Below are 24,135 nucleotides of genomic sequence, written 5' to 3'. Positions count from 1 at the left end.
AGCTCCTTATCCCAGCATAGCCCCCAGGCTGCCTGCCAGGACTAGGCCTGTCTCAATAGCTGCCCCCTCCCAGGAATCTCCCCTCTCCCAGGCTGCAACGGGGCCGTGACTATAGATCGTTATCTTTGCCAAACTCAGCTGGGATATCTCTACACTGCAGAGGGCCCTGCTCAGGGGTCAGGCGCACACCTTTCTGCAATGTACACCTGTGCTCAGACTCCCCTCTGCCCCGCGCTTAGCAGCCCTCTCGCGAATCTGGCCTCCCCGTTCCCCCCGTTGGCGTGAGCCTCCACAGGCCAGAGACCCACCTGGCTGGGGCCCCCTGGAAGGCTGAAAGCGAGCGGCGTGGATTGAGGCCTGCAGACAGAGCTGAGTGGAAACAGGCAGTTTTCTGGCCCCCTTGCTTCCTCTCGCAGGAGGGGTCAGCTCCCAGCTCCCTTCTGCGCTGTGACAGGGACCACCTTGCTGGCTTGGTGGCTGCCCCCAGCTGGGCAGCGGGAGCTAGTGTGCGGAGAAAGGCAATGCCCGCGGGCAGCAGCAGGGAGTCCTTGGCCAGAGGAGCGCGTGGCGGGGGGGGCTCTGGAGGTTGAAGAGAGGACTACGTGGCCCTCTCCCTGCACAGAGGGGACTACGCCTGTGCCCAGTTCTCCTGGTTTGTACAGCACCCCAATGCCCTGGTAAGACACAGCCCCCAGGAGCTAAGCAGAAGGCCCCATCGCCAGGAAGGCCTTGTGCTGCTATCTCTGGCCATGCAGGCAACACAGATAACTAGGGCCCCATGGGGGTCTGGATGGCTAGTGAGGACCCACATGCTCCCCTGCCGCTACCACTGCACAACACCCGATGCACAGAGTGCAGCCTGCCCCAGGCAGCATCCTGTGGGAAGAGAAGCGCCCGGGGCATGATCTGGGCCAGTGAGAACGAAATGATGTGTGAGTCCCTCTGGTCTGCGACAGCCCCAATTCGCCTTTCTCGGTAGGCAGGGGGAGAATGGGAAGTGGCAGGGCAGGAGTCGACTGCGGCACATCCCCGGCACGGCCAGTTAGATCCTCGCTATGGTGTCACTGTGAGACCGCGTGGGCAGTCACAGCGCTGTCTGCTTAGGACCTGGGCACGGCTCCCTCTGGCAGCCAGAGCTCACCGGGTACGCCCTAGGATTGGGGCAAGCCACTGGGACAGAGTGACCTTAGGAGTGGGAGTGGGTGGGTGGAAAGCAGTGTGACTGAACACCATCTCAACCGCTGCCCCAGTCAGAGCTTTCCCCCGTGCTGTCCTGTTCCCAACTCGGGCTGCTCTGCTGTGAGCTCTGTAAAATGCATAGGGAGCCTTCGAACGAAGGAGCCAGCTCAAACGAGGTAGGATAGTCGTATTTCCCGCAGTCAGGAGAGGGGCCCAGAGGGTCTAACCAGGTGGCTAAGGACACAGTTACAGCTGCCACCCACTCCTCTGTATACCAAGGGCATGTTGCTAACCAACCTGTGGGTGCCTAGGACTTGGGCGTTGTGGCCGCACTGAATAATGTGCTCATTCAGAACATCTCAGCGACAGAAGGGATGAAACGTGGCTCTTCCTACTCAAAAACACCCTCCCCCTGCCACCAAAGGAGACACCTCAATTATTTTTTTCAGCAGTGTAGGGCGTATGACACATAGTTGAGCAGTGCTGCTTCCACCCTGTAGGGGCTCATATGCTACAACAGCACTGAGATACTGCAGTGAGGGACACTGACCTACCTGAGAAATGCACCGATTAACTCATTAGGATGGGTGAAACACTGCCCCGATGACAAACTTCAGAACTAAATGTGGTTCTGAGTTTGACCCCCACCCCCAAGTTCAGGCCCGGCTAGACTTGAGGACCCAGTCTGCCCTTTTTCAGAGAAACCAAGACGTTGTGAGCTGGCACTGAAGTTCTGGGCCTAGCCACTTGTCTAGCATCCCCACCCCCTACTCTGTGCTTTGTTTTTTATGTGCCTTGCGTTATACACGCCCGCTGCGCTGAATTGCCTGAAGCCCCTGGCTCCTCTCCCAGCTTCCACCTCTCTTGCTCGCAAATGATTTCTAGAAAGCATTTTAAAATGTATTAGCCTTCCAAGGAGGAGCGGATAACCAGGCACTGGAGGCAGCGAGCCGCCATATTTCCTGGCTTTGTGCTTTTCTCCTCCTGGCCTTTTACCAAGGTCAATGGCACTTTGTTATGAAAATAAATTACCAGCTGCATGCAGGAGTCCTTGAGGGGAGGGGTACAAGTGTCAGCTGCGTGTGCGTCACCCACGCCGCCTCTGATGCGAGAGGGAGAGGAGCCCTTTTGCAAGCCACCCTTCTGTCAAATTTGCTACCTATTGGTGAGTGTGTGTGTGTGTGTGTGCGTGCATGTGTGCGCGCATGCGTGCTGTGCTTTCTAGCAGTGAGATGCTGGAGAATGGGTGTTTGTGGCCACTGCGAATGGCCAGTGTCCGGGATGTTGGAGCCACATAACTCATTCACGTAGTGAGTTTGTGCGATGGAGGTGCCAACAGTGTGCTGATTTGAAGTTCAGGGAACTCATCTTTTGGATGTCCAGCATGAGGCAGCCTACCCCAGGGGGCCAGTGTTGCTAATTGTGCCCGTTGGGTGTGTGTAGGGGCTGGGCTGTTCTCTCTGTAGGCATGTGCTCATGCAGGGTGTGCGGGTAGCAAGTACGGCAGTCTAGTGAACTTAGTGCAGCTTGTGTTGTCAGTGGGTCGCATGTACTTGGCAGGATGACAAACTCTGCCCCATCCTACGCTTCTCAGCCCCCCCGGGCGAAGGGAAACCTGCTACCCCCATCCCTGTCTCGCTGGATTAATTGGCTGGATGACTCAAATCACTTCCTGCCCTATCGCCTTGTGTGTTACCCACCAATCCCCCCTCTTTTCTTTTCATCCACCACCAGCAGAAACAAAACCTACCTGAGGGGGCTGTGCTCATCAGCTGGGCAGTATCACAGTCTCTCCTGATCAACCACACAAGAGCTCAGCTTCCAGGGAACACTGTTACCCACTCAACGCCCTGGTTGCCTCTCCACCCCCAGGAAATAACCCTGCTCTGGAGGTATCTAGCTCTGGACATGCACGGGCAGCCCAACAGGAATGGCAGGAGCTAACCAAGGGAGGACTGAGATAAGAGCCCTGCACTCGGTTTCTCGTGCCCCTGGAACAGACTTTAGGTCCATGGCTCTGGGAGGATGGGCAGATGCTGACTGGGGTCCCTGTGGGCCCTGGATTGGAATGTGGTAAGCACAGAGACTGAAAACAACCCCAGAATCTCTGCTTCTAGGCAAGGCCGGGGAGCTGGCTGCCAGCTGAGGGCAAGATTCGAACCCTCTCCCTCTTAAACCTCCCCCCTAGCCCCCTAAGATCCAGCCTTCCACCCCCCACTGGAGCCCCTCCAGGTTCAGAGGGGTGTGAGCGGCTTGGCGGTTCAATCCTGGACATGCTAATGAAAGCGACCAGACAAAAACCTTCACGTTCCTTCTTGTGGGCGAGTGCGTGCTTCGACTCTGAGATCCCGGCCCTGCCTCTGGAAATTAATTCCCCGTCCCTGGTGCAACGGCAAAATAAATAATCGGGCTGCGCTTGGCTTGCCGCAAATTTCCTTGTGGACAGAGCCCCCTGCAGGAGGAAAGGGGGAGGAAGGCGGCACAGGCAGGAGCCAGGGAGAGACTAGAAACCAGGAGGGCTGGTATGAGCCAGGGGAAGATTCAGGAGCAGAGAGGAAATCAGAAGAGGACTTATTAGGTCACCTAGCCCAGGAGCGCATGTGAGTCCAGCCTGCAATTCCTCCACCTACCTACCATTGCCCGGCTGTGTGGACCTCCCTCAATGGGCATCATGGTCCTCCCTGGCTCTTTGCAACTTCTTTCCTTGCCTGTTAGTTACCACATTCCTACCCTCACCCCTCACCTGCACGCAGCAGTTCAGCGCCTCTCCGTGTCCTGACACTGTGCTGAATCATTGCGCTGGGCACGCAGCATATGAAAGAAGGCCAGGTGGCAGCCCATTGCCCTGGGTGCGCAGTCCTTCCCTTTTAATAACCATTCCACCCAGTGCTTTGGCTGGGCTTTTTACACAAGAGATCAGAGTTCAAAACACCAGGGCACAGTATGTGTAGGTCAGTCCCTTCTCTCCCGCTTCTGGCTGGGGGCATCTGGGAGGCAGAGATCTGTGCCCACCCCCACACCCCAAAAAATGCAGTTGAGTAACCCCTAGGAGTGCTGCTGTCTGCAAGAAAACCAGCAAGACCAAAAGCCAATATTAAGGCTTCTCTCCAGCATCTCAGCTCCTCACAGAGGCCTGCTTGCCAGGCCTGGAGAGACATGGGAGACAGAAAACCAACGCTGTTACCCTGGCCGAATGGTACAGTACCAGCACACACCATTTCTCCTTGGTCCCACCATGCCCCCTTGGCTTCCCACAACCCATTATCAACATATAACCAGGGGATTCCAAACTAACTCTGTTGTCTGTGGGGGCCCAGGGTGGGGGACCCTGGAATGGCATGGGACAGAGAGGGTTCCTCAGTGCATGGGGTCATGTCCCTCAGGTGCTGATTTCCCATGGGGGTTCTTTACTCCTGTGATGACCTCTCCATGATCCCGGCCTCTAACTTCTCAGGTTTACTTGTACAGAAGACAGTACCCAGTTCTTCAAGTCAGCTGCTGGCCTGGACAGTTCTGGGGAGAGGAAACCTTCCTGGGATTCCCCCAGAAGATGCCATAGCCCACTGCCCAGCTCAGTGTCTGGGGAAGGTGGCTGAGAAATCAGCCTTACGCAGGACTGTCCTGTCCGAGGTTGGGGGCCTGAGACCCCTGCAGCCTGTCCAATGTGAGAAGATCAGGGAGCAGTGTACACGTGGCTACATCTTGTCATAGTGCCGCTGTGAGTTCGAGAGTGGGAGAGGCTGTGCTCGTAGCCGTAGCCTGCAGATCTGCATCAGCCTCCTCCCCTTCAGAGCTGAGCTCCTGGACTCGAACAGAAGGAGCCAAATGGAGCCTGTCAGTTGTCTTCTCACCAGTCAGGAGGTAGGAGAAGGCAATGGGCCCCGAGCATCCTTCACTGCTGGAGCCCAGCATGGGAGGGTATGACCCGTTGACTAAAGACCATCTGGGCATAAGCTAGCAGGACAGCAGCCAACTCAGTTTTTGCTGGCGATCTTCTTCTTCCGGGCTGAAACCAGGTCATAGAAGGGATCCTGGGTGATGCTGGTCCTTGACAGACGAAGAGTGAGAGAGAGACTCAGGGCTGGGAAATGACATGGAAAACCTCTGGGTCTCTCTGAGCCCAGAGACAATGGACCCTTCCCCAGCACAGGAGATCGGCAGGCTCCTCAGCAGCACCCAGTGCCTACAACCACGGGAGATCCAGGCCTTGCAGGCCACCAGAGGAGCCTGCAGGTTCTCTGCAAGGACCTCCAGGCCCAAGAGGGCTCAGCCACTGGAACCATAGGCATGGACAGATGAGGGGGCCAGGGATGCCAGCAGGTGCTAGAGTGTCAACATTTACCTCCCTCACAAAGAGCCCCCTGGTTTCAAGTCCCTGGGGCCTATGCCCCTCTGTTTCCTGGCAGTTAAAATAGCTGCTGCCCAAGTGCCCCAGAGAAGCAAGGTGAGTGCCCCCACCCCCACTTTACATGGTGGCTCAGCATTGTATTTGCGTCTCTGTCCACCAGTGCACCACAGGCAGCTCTGGCCTCTGCTCGTGCCACGTCTCCCTGGACCTGAGCCCACACCACCCCGTTTCACCCTGCTAGCGGGAGCCATCTCCCCCCTTACTGTATGGCCTCAATCCACAGGTCGCGCTCCTCTGGCGTGGCTGCCGAGATCTTGTAGGATTGGTGTTTGCCTTCCACCACCTTCCCATCCCCGTCCGTCTTGCAGGCTTTGATCTTCTGCCCCTTGCACTTGGGATTGAAGAGCTCAAAGCAGTTCTGCAGGGGAGAGGGTCAGGCAGTAAGTTCCAGGGGTCCTGCTCGGGAGGTCATACTAAGTGAGTGTGCAGATGTGGCAGTGGGAGTTTCTGTTCCAGAACTGGGGTCCGGACTTTGTCCAGGGCCGTCTGCAGGATTTACAGGGCCAAGCGCAATACTATTAACGAGTGTCCTTGGGACTAACAACAGCCAGGGGAGGAGGCCATGATGATATTTTAGAGACATGATTTTATACTCTTCAGCAGCACACTAGTGAAATATTTTTAAAGTGAATTTTAAACTAAGCCCCTGTTGACTAACACAGGAAATTCGGAGACTGACAGTATATAGCTGGGGCTGGCAAACGCCTGTGAAATGATTTCATTACCACCCAAATGGCTCTTTCACGGGCCATTTTCTGCACTTTTAAATTAACTAGATGCTCTCCAGAGAGAGCAGAGTCACAGCGCAGGGATTGGAAGAGGGCAGCGGGTGGGCAGGCACTCAGACCCCTCATTGCCCCTCCTTTTTGGGTGCTCCAGGAATTCTGCATATCGGTAAGGATGGCCCTGATTTTGCCTTTCACGCTCTAAGGATCACAGCCCTGATGAATTCAGTTCCAGTAGGTCAGAGGCTTTGCATGTCAATGCAGCCCCCCTCTGCCCTCAGTGACTCCTGCGCTGTCTCGGCCACTAAACCACATTTTACCAAGAGAGAGAGAAAAAGGGACAAGACTGGAGAACATGCTGCGGTTTCTCCTGCCCCCCCACGCAGCCTGTCAGACTGGAGTGCTGCCTAATGTTTTCTGGGAACCTCTACCAGCACAGCATCACCTGCCGTACTGCAGCCCACGCTGGCTGTGTGCAAAAGACAGAATGGACGGCCATTTGAAGCCAGCTTTCTGAGGAACCTCTCAAACTGCACAGCACTGTTTCTTACTCAGCCTTTAAGGCCAGAAAGGATCTTTGTGATCAAATCTGACCTCCTGCACATCACAGCCTCAGACTCTCACCCCTGAAAGAGGCCCCTGACCTCTGGCTGAGTTACTGGAGTCCTCATATCATGGTTTAAAAGGGCTTTAAGTGATAGTGACTCCACCATTTATGTTAGTGGCGTGCGCCCTGGGCTGCAGAAGGAAGTGTCCCTCCACCCCCCTCCCCCCATCCCCGGCTTTCTGTCAATCTGCCCTAGGGGAAAATTACTTCCCAACCCCAGGCATGGCCGTAAGCTGGACCCTGAGCAGGTGGGCAAGACCCACCAGGCAGATAACTGGGAAACAATCCTCTGCAGTAACTCAGAGCCCTTCCCATCGAGTGCCCCTTCTCCAGACATAGGACGTTGCTGCTGCTGGCAGCCACAGCCAGGCCACACACCACTGTAGGTAGACCAGTCATCTCATCCCATCCAAAATCTTGTCAAGCTCAGGCTAGAAGCCAAGTCTGCCACCACTGCTTCCCTGGAGAAGCTGCTCCAGAACTTCACTCCTCCAGTGGTTAGACACCTTTGTCTAATTCCAGGCCTAAACTTCTTGATGGGCAGTTTATACACACCCTTCAAAGCAGCAGGCTGTGGCATGGCACACGCGCCTGAGGCAAGAACCACATCTAAAGCTGGGGAGAGAAAGGTTCTTTCATTTTGTGGACGATTCCAACATTGCAAAGCCAGGCTCCAGTCAGACTCAGAAGTGCCTCCCCCACTGCTCACATTTCAGCATTGTCCCTGAAAGGGAGAGCCCAGGGTTCCTGACTCAGAGCCAGTCTGCCTGGCTGGCTGTTCTGGAGCTGCAGTCCTGGCAAACCTGAGATCCCCAGCAGCCTGCCAAGTGAGCTGCAGAGGTCCAGGGTGAGTGAGCTGCTAGGATACCAGGCAGGTTTCAGAAGCTGCCCAGTTTCTGGAGGAACTCAGTCCAAATGGAACCATCACTGCAGAATGTTTCCATTTCAACTGACTGGCAAATTCCCATGATAAACTTGACTGGAATTTTTCCACCCAGCTGTATCCAAACCACAATCTTCTGGCCTGGAGTCACGGCCCCTGGGCCTTGAGCAATCAAGCAATCACAGCCCCTGCTCCAGAGTACAAGGAGCATCTACAGAGAGGGACAGGGCTGCAAACAGACCATCCAAACATACAGGGCTTGATATTTGTCTTCCAACAGTTTAACTGGGATAAAGGGTCATTGACTTCCAGGGTCTTACGCCTGGGTGATAGCAATGTAATGAAAACTGCAACCGTGCTGACAAACTCAGCAGAGAGCCTGAGTTGATTATGGGAACTGATCTTCCCCTCCCAGCCTTCGTAGCAGCCCATCCCAGGTAGACCTGAAGTACAGCAGCAGTGATCGGGTGTGTGGGAAGGTTATCCTGCCACTGCCCCCGGCTGGGAGATAAAGGGAGGGCTTGGTCCCTGCCGCTGTGGCTCCAGCACGTTGTCCCTGCACTCTGCGGGAGTTTTAAAGAGGAGGATCTGCCTGGGGAAGGGTCCCAGCGTGGGGCCATTCACATTCTGGCGCCGAAGGCAGCCGAGTGCTGCCTGGCAGAACCAATCGGCCAGCATCTCGGATGACATAGCTTGTCACAGTACCAAACAGGAGAGACTTACTGGCTTTTTGGGATCGTCCACCTTCTGAACCGAGAGATTCTCCAGGGGGATGATCCCCAGAGGTTCTTTATCCTGGAAGCCAATGAAAAGACAGATGAGTGTCTTATGTGCTCCCCGTGCTTGGGCCAAAGTGTTGTTCCCCACCGCATTGCTGTACTCCTCGCCAAGAATGAGGGCAGAGCAGGCCCCTGATAGAAGCGCACTGGCAAATTAACAGGGCGCTTGGTGCCCATGGGTATAGCTGGCCCAAGTTCTGCCTGATGGATGGTACCACGTGATTGTTTCTAGTCAGTCTGGCATGGCAGCCTTGTGGAGGTGGGAAGGCCTGGGCTCAGTGGGACCTCAGCCTGGGCATCGCAGAGGGGGTGGGTGTATCCCCATCCCTCATTACCCCCGGAAAATACAGCCCCCAGGCAGAGATTTGCCTAACCAGAGTGCGGCCCTTACTGTGGTGTATTCAAAGTAGTACAGGCAGTTGTCAGTCAGAATGAACCAGCGTCGCTTCCAGGTCTTCACCCGGCCTCCTAGGGACAGCAAGACCCAAAATGTATCAGCCCCTGACAGTCCCCCTCCCCACTCTAATTAATCACCCCCCAGGATAACACCCCCTTCCCAGCCCATGCTCAATGCACACAGGGAGCCGGCACTGCTCAGAACGGGGGTGCGGAGGGGGGAGAGCTGAGTTTTCTGAGCTCCCAGGCTTTGGCAGGTGCAGGAGTGGGCTGGCTAGAAAACCGCTGGTAGGTTTGAACACCAGAGGTCAGGCTCCACCCGCAGCAGCAGAAGGAAGAGCTGCCACCGCAGACCTCCACACTGCTGCCTAGGAAACGCGAGGGGAGATTTGCACAGGACAGGGATGCGCACCCAGTTTCAGGAGCCAGCCCTCACGGCTGGGGTTGAAGAAAGTGTGTGTGAGGTCATTCCCATCGTCCTCCGGGATGGAAAAGGGCTCGTTCTTGATGCTCTCAAACAGATTCTGCCATACAGAAAGAGGGAGAGAGAAATGAAAAAGCTTCATCCAGCATGGGGGGGAGGGGGCACACCGGAGTTATCGCACTGACATTCTCTATGTGCAGGTGGCCAGGGGTTGATGACCATGTGGCGTCCCTCAGTGTTCATCTCACAGGGACAAAATGGGAGTGGTGTGCGTCCCTTAAGTAGGCCCTAGTCTCTCTCTCTCACCCACACACACAGGGAACACTCCTGCAAGTGAACAGTCAGGTGCATAGGAGCAGACACTTGTATATCTCACCCACGCAGAACATTCCTGTAAGAGAACGACTGGGTGCGTGGACACACACACACACGCACACACGCACACACATGGACAGTGGCTGTTTTGAACAGAGACCCCCAGGTGCAGAGGGAAGCAGACAGACCCACACAGGAGCACCCAGCAGCACATTGCGCAGCTGTGGCGGGAATCCAGCATCTCATCCTATACAGGGACTGCATTGTACTCCTGGGATTTGACGTCGTTTATTGTGCAAGGTTCTGGCCAAAAGGTTCCTGCAATTTCCTCTGAACCAGCCTGAGGACGTGACGTGATGCCAGAAATCTGAGCCCATCACACTGAGGGAGGAGGGGAGAAGTGCGTAACAAAGCTAGAGCTGCGGCTGGGGTGAGTTTCATGAGCAGAATACAGTTGACGCAGGGTTCTGACTACCAAATCATCTCTGGCGTGTAAGGGCCTCCTGATGCTAACCAGCAAAGCATGCCCAGCTCTGTAACTATAAACCCCTGCAGGCCTGACAAACTCACTACACTCAACACCCTGTTATCTGTATATTTAGCTAACGCCTCTCTTGTAAGGTATCATATGAAAACCGGCGCCACTCTGATCATGAAGCTCACAGTGCCAGACCTCTACATGGGCAGCGTATAAAGACTTGCAGCTGGAGGCAGGCAGTATGTTCTTACAGCACGTTGTGGAGGCCGTTGATACAGAAGCCAGCCTTGGACAAAGCAATGCGGCTTTAACCTGTCAGCCTGGATCAAGCTCTGAGACAACAGCATTGCTCGATCACACACAAAGGGCAAGGGAAGGGTATTGGCAGCCCAGGTGCTCAAGCCAATCAAGAAGGCAAATTGATCAGAGGACGACGAACAGGTTTGTGACTTGCACTCCAAAGAGGGAGCTGCTGAGGAGAGGGCTTACTCTTCAGAGAATACATTCCAAAGGTTTTCCAGGCTTGCAAAAACTAGCAAGGGGATGCCTTCGTTACCCCTCACTGAGGGGATCAAGGGGGCAGGGCCCTGTGACTCTGAGGGGCTGTGGATGCTGATAGTGTGATGGATGTGGGAAAGCTGCTCAGGCGAAGGTAACGTGAAGTTTGACTCTCTAGAAAAGGTGTGGTTTTTGTGCTTGTTGCCATCTCTTTTCCTCTTGCTTAGGAGGATCCTTTAAATCTTTGTTCTGTCTTCAGACTCTTAGGCTTGGTTTTACTCTAAACCAGGGATCAGCAGCCCCCAGCACAGGTGCCAAGAGTGGCACGCGAGCAGATTTTCATCCGCACACGAGGCGGGAGCTCACCCTGCCCCTCCTCCCTCAAGCAGCCGCGAACTTGCTCCAAGCCTGTGGCTTAACAAAAGACCAGCTAATGCTGCCAACCACCACCTACACGGTAAAGCTCTGCATCTTCATTTCTTTATGAATGAAGCTGTTATAAGTAGGACTGCTAGTGACTTTAAAAAGTATCATTGGCGCTCGGACCATACATAGAGGTCAAAAGGTCAAATTTCAGCACTCTGCCTTGGAAAGGTTGCTGACCCCTGTTCTAACCCACCTCAGGGCAGTGTATTAAGGTAAAGCGTGTGACCTCAGTGAGCCAGCAGGCTGGTGTGGATTCTGTCTCTTCCGAGGCAGCTGACTTGGTATTTCTATGGGTATCCAGCCAGGGAGGGAAGCTGGATGCGAGAGAAGCACTTTTCCAGGGGGGTGAGAAGGGGTTCACTGAATGCCAGTGGCAAGAGAAGGTTCAGATTTCCAGTGAGCTGGACAGGGAGATGACACGCTCACAGAGCTGAGCCCTGGGCACCCTGAGAAGGAGTCCCAATAGCAGCAGTGTCCAGGACCCCTCTCCGCCGGCTGAAGCCGAGCTGGAAACACTAGCCCTTCCTCCCTAGGAAATGGGGTGAGAAGGGAAGAGCTGTCATGCTGCTTCCCTGAGGCTCAGCCATGTGGTCCGCCACTGGTCTCCACAGCTATGAGAACTGCCTGGGAGCAGCGAGGGGCGCACACATTGATTCACACGGAGGCACAGCTGCTGAGGCAGGCCAGCATTCGGTCTCCCTTTGGGGCCAGATGTTCGAAAGAGCGCTACCCCCACTTAGGCCCCGGCACAAGGCTCCCCGAGCGGCTCTGCTCTTTTGGAAATCTAGTCGTTAAGGCCGTACATTGCCCAAGCCTCACAACTCTTTCTTGTAACCACGGCTCCCCTTCTGGGGACTGACACTGCCAAGCCAGCCCAAGGGGGAACTTGCAGGAGGTGCCACCAGGGTCTTCAGAAGAGGGAGGCCTCGTGAGTGGGAGCAGTGGTAATACAGGAATTCACAAGTCAAATAAACCCCTTTGGGCTTTCTGGGGTTGGGGCCAGGGCACAAGGCCATTCAGGGTCAGAGAAACCCATGACCCCAAGGTGTACAAATAGCACAATGTGCAGAAAGAGACATCAAAGTCCTTCCTTGACCAAGTGAGGACACACTGGAGGAGTGCTGGAAGCTCCTCAGAAGTGGGGGAGACACCTGTTCCCCTCCCACCTGCCTCCATTCTGCCCCCCACGGCCCACTCCTCATCCTCCCCTGCTCCACCCCAAGCCCTGACCCATTCAGTATCTCCCCTAAGGTCCCACTTGTGCACTACTTGTTCCCAGCCCCACTCCACCTCTTCCCTTGAGGGCTTTCTCCAGAGGCCTTGCCCCTCCTCCCACTGCTCACCCTCAAGGTAGGAAAAAAGGGCAAGGGCACTTTTAAAACTGATGGGGCCATGGGCCTGCCCCATCCCCACCCTCGTTCTGGCACCCCGACACATTGCAATCATAGAGCCAGACTCTATGGCCTTTATTCATGTCAGCACCTTACCCTGCGAGTAGAGCCTGGGAGCCAGAGGGGACGTTCCTGGGTGCTAACCAGAGTGAGTAAGGGGCTCAGAAATTGAACCACCATGTTGGCATCATCATCATCATCATCATCGTTCTGTGGCACACACTGGCCAACAAGGCCTCACCGGCAGGCTCTCTCAAATGCACCCTCCCTCTCCCGCAGCCATGGCACATTCTCTCACCTTCCAGAAACCCATGCCCCCTTCTGCAGCACCCTGTCCCCCCAAGCATGGTACAATCCACTCATCCCTCCCTTGTCATCACCTGGGCAACACACCTTTGTGCTCCCAGAGCCAATGAGGAGGGAGGAATCCATGGACTCTCCCTCTCTTGGGGAAGGGACCATGCAGAGATGGGAGCCAGCACACCCAAGGAGGGGTATTCCTTTGGCTGGGTGGGGTATTTCTCCCAGATCAGAGCCCAGGAGCAGGCCAGGCCGAAGGCAGGAGCACTTACCCGCAGGAGCTCTTCGGGTAGGTCCCCTCCATTGTTGATGCCGCGGTTCATGGCCATGAACCTCTCGAAGGGGGGCTTATCCTTCACATTGGGGTTGTGCAGGCTGGTGTTCAGCATGATGACAGAGAAGGACAGCACGTAGCACGTATCTGCCGGCGAGCAAGAGAGTGCCCAGGGATGTGTGTGTGTCTGGCAGCATCGCCACTCCTGACTCCCCAAGGCTTCTTGGGGAAGTGGGGGTGGGGTGGGGCAGAGATGTCCCCACTCCCTTTGGGGCTCCAGCAAGGTCCCACTCACAGTGGGAGGGGGCTGTCCCCACTCGCCTGAGCTTGGTTAATGGCCCTTGGATGGCCTGCTCCTCTGGTCCCCAGTATAGAGGATTTGGATCTCACGGTGCCCTCAGAAAGCAGGGCAGGGTGCTCACCCCACTGGGGTCTGATGGCCAGCACACGGGGCCTGAAGAGGGCCAGCACTGTAAGTTTCAGGGGGACACAAGGCCCAGGCGGAGGGAGTACCATCAGAATGACCACACTGGGTCAGACCAAAGGTCCATCTAGCCCAGTATCCTGTCTCCTGACAGAGGCCAACGCCAGGTGCTCAGAGGGAATTAACCAAACAGGTAGTCACCACAGCGATCCCTCACCTGTCAGCCATGCCCAGCCTCAGACAAGCAGAGGCGAGGGACACCGTTCCCACCCGTCCTGGTTCATAGCCACTGATGGACCTAACCTCCATGCATTTATCTAGTGCTTTTTGAGCCCTGTTAAAGTCCTGGTCTCCACAACCTCCTCTGGCAGGACGTTCTGCAGGCCCACCGTGCGCTGCCTGAAGAAAACCTTCCTTTTGTTATCTTTAAATGTGCTACCCAGTCATTTCATGAGCTGACCCCTCGTTCTTTTGTTACGGGAGCTACCTGTCGACTGGAAGACGCCTGGGTTGCACTGGCAGTACCAGTTGGCGAAGGCCTCCATCATCCGATCAATCTTCTGGGCCTCCCCGGGCAGCCGGAAGCTCCACAGGAACTGCCTGCAAGGACACCGGGCCCGTGGGCCAATCACAAAATGGCCAGGCAGGCTCCTGGAGACGTGCCCCCTTCTCCATGCCCTGAGGGCACACGGACGCCCGCCTTTCTCCCCTGGGTGTGCGAGTCCTCCCTCAACACACGGGAGGCAGCAGGACGCTGTTGTGTGAACTAAGGGCCCCTGTTTTCCACAATGAGTGTGATGAGACACAGCCTGGGGCGCAGATGCTTTCCGCTCAGCACCCACTGAGACCAACAGCCTGGGAAACAGGGAACCCTTCCCCCAGCAACTAGGGCGACAACTGGACACTGTCCCAAAGAAACGGGGCCCTTCCCCCAAACCAGGGAGCAGGACGGGGCGCCAGCTCCAATGTGCAGGGTCTCTCCCCACTGCGGGGGCCCCACCTCACATGAGGCTCCACCCGGCACACAGGTTCCCTCTGAGCTGGTGCACAACAGCCTAACAGGAAGCCCTCATGGGCAAGGTGAGAGCTCAGTGAAACTCCCTTTAAATGGTGGAGGGTCCCTCTCCCACAGTACATGGACACCACCGCTGTGACCTCCCTTGGAAACAGCAGCCCCTCCCTCCGCACACCAGAGCATGCTGGGACACCTCAGGAGGATTCAGGGGGGCCAACATAAGAAGGAGTAGGATACCTTCCTATGATAGACCGGTGATGCTCCCCTAATACAGGGGACTGCAGCAAGATGCCCCCAGGGAAATGGGGGGTCACATCCCTAATGCACCACACAGCATCAGGACAGCACCCCAGGAAACGGGCCGCCCTGTATTGGTACAGTCAGACACCCGTGGATGAAAACAGGGGCAAGGATCTTCCCAGACGTATGCTAGGGAAACCTGGTTCCTGTTCTGAGCCGCATCCCTTGTCCTGCCCCCTCTGGCATATGTTGGCTTGTGCTGGCAGCTAGGCCTGAGCGCCCAGTCTGGCTCTGGCCCTCTGCTGCTCGCTCACCTTAGCGCCTGCACCAGGTTGAGGTTGGCGAACGGGTGGCATTCCACAAAGGCCTGAAGGATCTGCAGGGTCCTTGGGTTCCTGGGAGAGGGAACAGGGCAGAGTGTGAGGGTGGGGGTGAGGGACACTGTGACTGGGTTCCTTAAGACGCAGCTTTACCACCTGACCCAGCGCAGACGCCTCAGAGCTCCGATTCCCCTGGGTGCATCTCTGCACACCCCCTCGCCCAGCTTTCAAAATTCAGCTCCCCACCCATCCCCCGCCCGGCAAAAAGACACCAGAGCAGGGCCGTCAACATTGTTACAGCCGTGCCTTGCACGGGAAGGGGGAGCTCAGTGCTTTGTGCATGGGCCTGCTAAACCTAGGGTTGTGCATTCAACCCCTGACGGGGCATTTAAGGCTCTGGAACAAAGAGATTTTACTTAAAAAAAGCACTGGGGGTTCAGCCATCCCCAACCCGAGCAGCTGCCCCAGGGCTTTCCCCTTGGGCTACTGAGTAAGCCGCCCATAGCTGAGCTGCATCCCTGGCTTACTTCCCTTTCAGGCAGGGCTGAGTTCCGCCGGGTGCAAGCAGCAGCTCTGCCGGGCTGCTAGGGGGCCTGCGCCCCACCGTAGACAAGGCGTAAGAGACTCACCTCTCCCCCAGGTAATCCCCGATGGCTGTCTTGTTCAGGCCCTCCCCCTTGTAGAGGAACCTGGCGATCTCTTGCAAGTCTGAGGACAGCACTTTGTGCTCAGTCAAGTACTGGATCCCCTGGGGGAAGAGCGTAGGCTATGAGTGAGGTGCTTTTGGGGGGCTACGGAAGGGCAGTTTAATGGGTGCCCAGCCCAAGCTCCTCTGGACATCATATTTCCCCAGCTCTGCAGGCTCCCTCCCAAGTCCAGTTCTGCGTGGGACCCCAGCTACTCCCTCCCCTGACCCCGGCTCGGGAGTGGCGAGTGCCCAGCCAGAATGGCTGTCTGAATCTCTGCCCTCGTCTTCCACCCAGGTGACTGCAAGGGACCGGCTGGCCAGGTGGGAGTCCAAGGGCCAGGCTGCTGGGGCTCAGGAGTGGCTGCCAGCAAGGCTGAGCTCTGCCCTGTGGTGGAACCTGCCAACAGTTACAGAGGTTGTGCTGGTCCCTATGGGACCCTAAGCAGAATGTTTCCTCCACACACAAAACCTAATAAAAAGGGCCTCGGTGGCCTCAGGGAGCTGCCGGGAGGCCTGAGCAATTGGGGAGCCTGCTTAGCACCAGCTCAGCTGCCAGGTCATCTTTTGCATCCCGGCAGGGAGGGGCGGAGGCCTGATGGAAAGTTGGTCAGAGCCGCGACAGATGAGCCGGAGCCTATGAGACGGTTGCTGTGGTTAGAACAATGGTGGGGCGGGCGGGGGATGGGTGGTGGATGCATCTGGTGCAGCTTCTGGTTTTCTCAGCAGCGCACAGACCGAGTGGTCCGGCAGAGGAGGAGGGAAGGGAAAGCAGCCCTTCGGTCTCTTCTCGTTAGTCACATTCACCTCCGCCTTTACACCCACTTCTGGGCCTTCTGCAGGGGGGGTCAGGGTGCAGCTCACACGGGGGGCAGGGAGAGGGGAGTTATCCAGCACAGCGGAGACCCAGACTTGCTTTGCAGTCCAAGCAGGCCTGGTCGGAGGGCAAGGCAAGCGCGGGCACCTTCAGAGCCCTGCTCTCCAATTGACTATAGCATCCGCCTGCTCTCCAGTTGACTATAGCATCCACTGGGTGAGCGCTGCTGGGCTGGCTCTGAGTCCCAGTCTTGGGCTCTCATTCCCAGGTCAGTGGCCTGGCTTGGCCTGCATGGAATGCGAGAAAGCCTCACATCTTGTCAGGTGAGTTCCTTCCCCGCCCTGGCAACCCAGGAATAGGTTTGAGAGGAATCAGCATCAAACCTTAGCTGACAGGGGTGAGAGAACCTGAGCCCAGGGCTCTCCAGACACAGGCTTCTTTTCCATTAGTGGTTGGATGAAATCTGACCCTGGCTTTCCTCCTTCTGTTTCTCTTCAGCTTCGGGGGTGCATTGACTGATACGTGCCAGCCCAGTAAGTCAGGTGTGTGTGTGTGAGGGGGGCACGTTGCTCAGAGCTCTCAGAAGATATCATGGCATGGAACATTGCCTGACAGCAGCAGGTCAGGCTGAGAAACCAGCCTACCCCCTCCCCATCGCCAGTTCCTACGTCCTGCCTGGGAGGGTCCTGCCCCCATGGCAGAATGAATGTCTGGGAAGAAGGTTGCTCACATGGGATCTGTAGGAAAGAAGGCTCCGAATGGGATGCCAAGAAGAGCAGTCAGAACAGCACACATTACCTTTGTGGGGTCCATGTTGAATTTCTTCCGGCCCACGCACAGATCTTTGTCCTTCTGGATTATTTGGCTGAAAGTGCAAAGGTGGAGAATCAAGCACGGCCCAAGGAGATGCTGCCAGCTGTATTCCCCTCTGGGTGGGGCAGGATGGGACTGAGTTCCCAAGAGGGGTTCCCAGATCTCAGCTCTGGCTTGCTCCAGGGCTGCAAAGAGCATCCACTCACCCACACCTGCCTGTGCCCATACTACGGCAGGGGGTGCTCACCCCCATGGGGCCAGGAATCTCTGAAGGGCTGGTGTTTTACTGAACTCACTGCTCTCTGATGAAGAGAAATCTGACGAGAGGGGAGAGTGCAAGCAAGCTGCCCCCGTCATGCCCCTGTGTCTGGAAAGATTCCTCTCTCCGGGGTTGTGAGCCAAAGTCCAATGATGTCAATGGAAAGGCTCCAGTGAGGGCATTAAACCAGGCTCCTGGTTCCACCACCACCTTAAAGACGCACTCTACCCTGGGCCATCAGAGGGACATCCAGGCCATCACCACTTCCCTGCAAGCTCCTGTGAGCTGCGGCTGGGTCCTCACCTCTCTTGTGTGCTTTGGAAGCAATCTATCTCGGCAAACACCTCTGCAATCTCCTCCTTCAGCCTCTGTGGGAGGAAGAGACAGGAGGTGAGAGACAGTTAAGGAAGGGCTCACTTTGCCTGGGGGTGGCTGCCAAGCCCCGCTGGCATGGGCAGGGCCAGCCCAGTTCACTGGCCATTGTAAAGGGGCCAGCCAAAGCATCTTATAAAAAGGGTGCTGATCTCAGGTGGCCTTGTCCACCCAGGTTGGATGCTGGCTGCAAGCGAGGGCGGGGAGCAAATGTTTTCACGCCTATTATCAAATACAGCTGACAAGTCGAGGGCAGACAGAGCCCAGAGCAAGAGAACAGGGGCCCACACCCACATCTACCTAGGAATGGACCCTGGGTGCTGCACCCTGCCTCTCTCCCTGGTGCCCTCCCACGGTGTAGCCACATCACACAGCCAGGAAGGGGATGCAGAGACATGGTGGAACCAGCTATCAAGCAGGCAGAGGTGTGGGGGTGTTGATCCTGGACCAGAGGGAGAGAGCAGCTTGTGCCCCTGTTACTCAGCAGTTGCCGCGCAGACTGATGAGCTCGCAGGGGGACGTTCCTCACTGGAATCCGCCATTTAAATATGGAATTCAGCTCCTTGGGACACTTGATAGCTCCCAGCCCCTAGTCAGCGACCTCTGGGTGACAAAGGGGGCCAAGTTCTCGGGGTTCCCTCCATGCCTCAGTGTCTCCTCCCATCCTATGCCCAATGAGTCTAGTTTGGACGTCCTTCAGGGCAGGGACTGTCCGGGAGCACGTCTGTACAGTGCCCAGCACAAGGGAGCCCTGAGTTTGGCCACTTTAAGACAAATGGTTCATGGTTATGATTATTGCCCAGCACTACCTCTTCCTGCCTCTGAACAGGCAATTTGAGATTTACCAGCTGCTCAGCCCCAGTGATAATGCACAAAGGTTACTGGAGAAGTTCCCAAGGGATGAATCTCCACCCTGGGACTCAGTTACCCACGCATGCCCTGCCCCATCAGATGGTGACGGGTTACTAACCAGCTTTGGGGAAACGATAGATTCAGACTATTGACCCATCCAGGCCAGCATCTTGTCTCCTGCCATCCTAGTTCAGCCTTCTGGCCCATCTTCTCAGGTTTTCTATCACCTAGGTTGGCAGTGCTATCTGGTTCAGAAGATGGCAAATAAACAACGCACATGGCCAGCTGTGCAAAGCTGTCCCTGGTGGGGCAGGGGGCTGCATTCCTGACTCTGGCAATCACTTCACCCCAGGGCCCATGAGATGGGATTATTTACCTGGTAGAACCTGGCTTAACCTTCTATTCTCTTAAGGCCTTGCGCTGCACTCGTCACCTGGGCCTTTGGGCACCTACAGACTGGGGGCCAGCTTCTCGGCTGATGCAATTCAGCAGAGCTCCACTGATCTGGATCAAAAAGCTCTTCGGGGTGTGATGCTGGCAGGCCAGGTGCTAGCTCCTGACCAGGCCTCTGCGCCTCACTGAAAATGGACAGCTGCATAGCGGGGAACCAGGCTGGATCACTTGCAAAAATGGGCATTAGGTTCTGAGAGATGTGTTTGGACTTTATGCTCGTGAGTTGCTGCCTGCATTAATCTCACTGACAATATCCGTAGCCTGTGGTAGAAGGTAATATTTCAGTGTTTGCTTGGTAACGATACGATTGTTTGCTATGAAACTGGAAATCCCCACAGCCAGGAAAGAAGCATTATCAGGTGTGAAATACCAGTTCACCACAAGAGGAGTCATAGTCCTCCCAAGAAAGGCAGACCAACAAACACCAGATGAACCACTGGAGAACATCAGACTGTGTTGATTGTCATCCCGCCCAAATGCCCACAAAGAGGGGACCTGCCCAAACACTTGACCCATCACTGTTTGAACTCTGGGGGAAGGGACTACAAATCCCTGACCAGAAGGAACTGTTATTGCTGTGCAGCTTGGCATTTGGAGAGGGCAATATTTCTAAGGGATCCCCACGCGCCTTACCTGGCTTATCCCCAAGGGACAGACAGAGCTTGCGCATTACAGCAGCGTCTATTTTTGAAACCTGATTGTAACTCGTGTGTGTGTGTGTTTACCTGCTTTAACCTTGTCACAACTCCCTTAGTTCTTTTTCCTAGTTAATATACCTTTAGTTAAATAAAGGCTACAGGCGTTGTCTTTGGTGTAGGATCGAAAGTACAAATGAGCTGGCGTAAGGAGCTGGCCCTCTGGGACTCGGAGTAACCTGAATACTGTGAATGTTGGTAAAAAGGGACCATCTATCACAAAGGCAGGCTTGCCTGGGTGGCAGGAGAGAATGAAGTGCCCAAGAGGCCTGCCTGTAATGCCAGGTTAAGTATGGTATAATGCCAGTGGTGTTCACACTTGATGGGTGGTTAAATCTAATGTAGTAGACATCCTTCAGTCTACGTAGACTATGGATCGTGCCTTTTATGATTTCAATTTAGGACTTCATTTACAGCGTCTACTGTGACTGTGAAGACCCACATGAGAGTGACAGTCCTTGCTGCATCTCTTGCAGATGTGGTGGGTGTCTGGCAAGTCCTTAGTGTGCTTTCTGTGCGCTGGTTAAATCTAATGAGAGAGCACACAACCAGCTTGGGATCTGCACCCTGATTTGTAAGAGTCCTGTGGTTATTTGTGGGCCACTCCAGACAGCTTGAGACCAGGCAGGGGCTCAGATGCCATGGCAGTGGGCTGGGAATAGAAGAGAAATGGTCTCTTTTGGTTTGGTATGGTGCCATTCTCAGCTAAGGTCCCAGACAAGTAATACATGCTAACTAATAGTAACTACCAATATCGGGACGGCAGCTGTAAATGGGCAAAAATCCATTCATGTCACCAGAGCGACCTTGATTTATCGCAGCTGAGGCTCTGGGTTGCCAGTAATACTGCTCATAAAATTTGCCAGCCTTCTAGAAAGGTCTGAGTCTAGAGTTTGCCTGGATGAGCTCAGGCAGTAGTGAGTTCCCCAGGCAGGATGCTTGTTATTAGTGGGACCAGTGCCATGTGTCCCGCAGAATTTCATATCTGATCATGCTTGGGAAACTGTCTCCTGCCAGGGGACTGCCCTAGATGGGATGTCAAGTGTATCCCTAGAGACCAGGTTCTGGGCTTCCTTGTCCAGAGATGGGGAGGGGCAGGGTGGCGCATACCTGGATGTCCTCCAGCAGTGCCTTCCTGTGCTGCTTGATAGCCTCCAGTTCAGCCTCCTCAGTCTTGCTCAGATCAGATGTCTCTGGCAATACAAAAGGGAAAAATAAATCCCAGCGAGAACTGGGAGCTGTCTCAAGGCAAGCAGAGCCCCACATCCCAAAGTGGAGGGCAGAACCAAGCAATGCCCTGCCATTGCAGGCCTCAGCTGCTCCCTCCCCTAACATTTGGCTAAGACTCTGGCCCTGCACCCCACCCTGCAGTTCCAGTCCTGGCACCAAAACCCAGCCAATCCCTATCAACGCTCCTGCTGACCACACCAGTCCTGGGCATCACGCCTCAATGTTGATGTCCCTCAGTCCTGATCTTGCGACAACCCCCTGTTGGCTGCCGGGGCTCTCCCAAGTCGAGGTGTTCAGTCTTGACAGCATTTGTTTTGTGGTTTCTCATACAAACAAGCTTCTTCTGCGCACAAGACCAGGATAAATAAAGTTGATAAAGCAGTGACCTAAATACTAAAACAGGCGATTGGGTTGATCTCTCTCTCTGCTTCGCTCTCAGAAATTGAAGCCATTCTATTAAACACAGAAACAGATGCAAAAAAACAAATGCAAATGGGGCACAGAAATGGTTTAAGAGAGAATTTAAATTTATTCCATTTTGAAGGGAGGGAATTTTTGATGGGGGGAGGGAGGAAGAGGAGCGATGGGGCTGATGAGGGGGCGGGAAATCTTCCGAAGACCCCGGGCTATGCACAGATGTAACGAGGGCTGCTCTTGCTTCCCCCTTGCTCACAAAAAGACAAGTGATGCCAGAGACGAGAAGACCACAGAATGAATCATTCGAGGCCTAGAAGAAGAAATGGAGTGACGGCAGAACTGCTAAATATATCCCGGCCTGAGCGCAGCGTACAGCCAGGCTCAGAAGAGAAATAGGAAGCAGCAGTAGAAGAAACTGAGAGTCCACGTCAGCAGCGAGGGGAGGTGCGGACTCCAGAGAAGCCACAAATGAACCTCTGCTCACCGGTGTGTCAGGAGCTCTCACTCTGAATCCCAGGGCTGTATTCTTTCGGCAGGCCAGCCCCTTCCCTGCCCCCGTGTCAGGTGCACACCCCAAAATCCCCTAGGCCTCCCATGTCGAGGGGAAAGAGGAAGTCTCACCAGCTGCCTTGGAAACTTAGCATGCTTCATGCTCACGGAACAATCGCTAAAAATATGGCAGAAAAGGGGAAGGAATCGGCTGTGGCCTGGGAGAGAAAAAGAGAAGGGGGAGAAAGACCAGTGATCTCAGAGCACAGGTTCTCATTTCCTGCAGCGTCCCGGAAGACTTTGGGACAGGATGGGCCCCTTAGAGACTTATCCCATGTTCTAACCCCTGCCCCCAGCATGGCTCACTGAACTCGTCTGGCCTTTTCCAGGTTTCACCTGCCATGGAGACATCCGACACGGACCAAGGGGGCCGAGTCACCCCAAGCTGTAGCCCTTCCCTAGCTTCCTGCCAACAGTTGTATAAATGCACACAGATTGCCTTGACTGGGTTAAAGCTGCTGAGGCAGAAGGCAGCTGAGTGGCTGGGAGTCTGGAGCCCAGGGCTGGGAAGGACCATATCCCTCAGCTCTGGAGGCAGACTTGCTGGGGGCCTTGCTGGGGGCCTTGCTGGGGGCCTGGAGGAAGCTGCATTGTCCAAGTCCCTATGAAATGCTGGTAGGTGGGAAGACGCCTGTTCTCATAGGCTGTAGAGCTGAAGGGGCCACCATGACCATCTAGTCTGATGTCCTGCACTCCGCACGCCACAGAGCCTCACCCTCTCACTCCTGTCGTGGGCCCACGACCTCTGGCTGAGTGACTGACACCCTCACATCTTGATTTAAAGACTTCCAAGTACTGAGAAGCCCTCATTTATTCTAGCTCAAAGCAGCCAATGACTCATGCCCTGTGCTGCAGAGGTAGGTGAAGCCTACCCCCTTCCCGCCCTGGGTCTCTCGGACTCTGAGCTGGGGGGAAATTTCTTCTCAACCCCAAACTGGGCAATCAGTTAGACCCAGAGCATGCTGGTGAGACCCACCAGCCAGAAATCTGAGGAACAGTCCTCTCTAGTCACCCAGAGTCCTCCCCCCGCCTCTAGTGTCCCATCACTGGCCCTGGGAGATATCTGCTAATAGCCGTCATGGATGAGCCAGGTGCCATTGTAGGCCGTGCTGTCGTCCCCGCTCCTCCCCTCCCCTCCATAAACATATCAAGCTCAGTCTTAAAACCAGTTTGGCTGTTTGATCCCACTGTTCCCTGTAGAAGGCTCTTCCAGAACTTCACTCCTTCGATGGCTGGAAGCTGCCATCTAATTTCAAGCCTCAGTTGACCAGTTGCCAGTTTATATTCCTTGGTCCTTGTGCCAGCAGGGGCCCTTAACTTCAGTAGCTTCTCTCCCTCGTGTTTATGCCTCTGTTGTATGCATGGAGAGCACTGCATTGAGCTAAACAAGCCAAGCTCCTTAAGGCTCCTCTTCTGAGGCAAGTTTTCCATTTCTCTGAGCAGCTGAGTAGCCCTTCTCTGTACCTGTTCCAAATTCTTAAACATAAGACCAGAATTGCCCATAATATTCCAGAGGAGGCCTCTCCAGTGCCTTGTATAGTGTTCCTAACACTTCCCTCTCGCTACAGGAAATACCTCTCCTCATGCATCTTAGGACTGCATTAGCAATCTGTGCCAAGCAGACCTGCAGGCTTGACAAGTGAATTGAGATGGGCTAGTGCCTGGCAAACTGCCTGCCCCCAATCCACTTCAAAATTCCAGTCCTGGGCTGCTCAGGAGGGGAAGGAGACAAAGGTGGCTTGATGCACGTGTATGACCATTATCCCAAGGCCAACAAAAGACCAGGCTGGCCCCTAGTGTGAACTACAGCAGCCTCAGGGCTGCTCTGGCCTATTCCCCCCGCTTGTGGCTGTGGGAGCGTCTGGGTAGCTGCAAGCATAGGGGGCCACAGATTCTCTAGCCTGGCCACAG

The 24,135-nt window shown here is 55.2% G+C and overlaps 1 protein-coding gene across 2 annotated transcripts in view; it reads right to left on the bottom strand.

Annotated features, from left to right (window-relative positions):
* Positions 1 to 4,008: 4,008 nt before the first annotated feature.
* Positions 4,009 to 24,135, bottom strand: part of CYTH4 (cytohesin 4) — a 23,841-nt gene continuing 3,714 nt past the window's right edge. Inside the window, exons 2-13 of one of the 2 annotated variants that reach the window (XM_075008640.1) lie at positions 21,139 to 21,221; positions 17,960 to 18,024; positions 17,383 to 17,449; positions 15,712 to 15,830; positions 15,077 to 15,157; positions 13,995 to 14,107; positions 13,082 to 13,230; positions 9,390 to 9,501; positions 8,973 to 9,049; positions 8,526 to 8,597; positions 5,791 to 5,945; positions 4,009 to 5,226 (exon numbers count right to left, since the gene is read on the bottom strand). In XM_075008640.1, the coding sequence (XP_074864741.1) occupies positions 5,154 to 5,226; positions 5,791 to 5,945; positions 8,526 to 8,597; positions 8,973 to 9,049; positions 9,390 to 9,501; positions 13,082 to 13,230; positions 13,995 to 14,107; positions 15,077 to 15,157; positions 15,712 to 15,830; positions 17,383 to 17,449; positions 17,960 to 18,024; positions 21,139 to 21,221 (1,166 nt within the window). In that variant the 3' untranslated portion in view covers positions 4,009 to 5,153. Of the gene's footprint in view, positions 5,227 to 5,790; positions 5,946 to 8,525; positions 8,598 to 8,972; positions 9,050 to 9,389; positions 9,502 to 13,081; positions 13,231 to 13,994; positions 14,108 to 15,076; positions 15,158 to 15,711; positions 15,831 to 17,382; positions 17,450 to 17,959; positions 18,025 to 21,138; positions 21,856 to 24,135 lie in introns of those variants that run through there. The other variant, XM_075008630.1, reaches the window with a different exon arrangement.

Source organism: Carettochelys insculpta, chromosome 1 (genome assembly GCF_033958435.1).
Source record: "Carettochelys insculpta isolate YL-2023 chromosome 1, ASM3395843v1, whole genome shotgun sequence".
Classification (NCBI taxonomy): domain Eukaryota; kingdom Metazoa; phylum Chordata; order Testudines; family Carettochelyidae; genus Carettochelys; species Carettochelys insculpta.
This window is presented reverse-complemented; position numbering and strand designations above follow the sequence as displayed.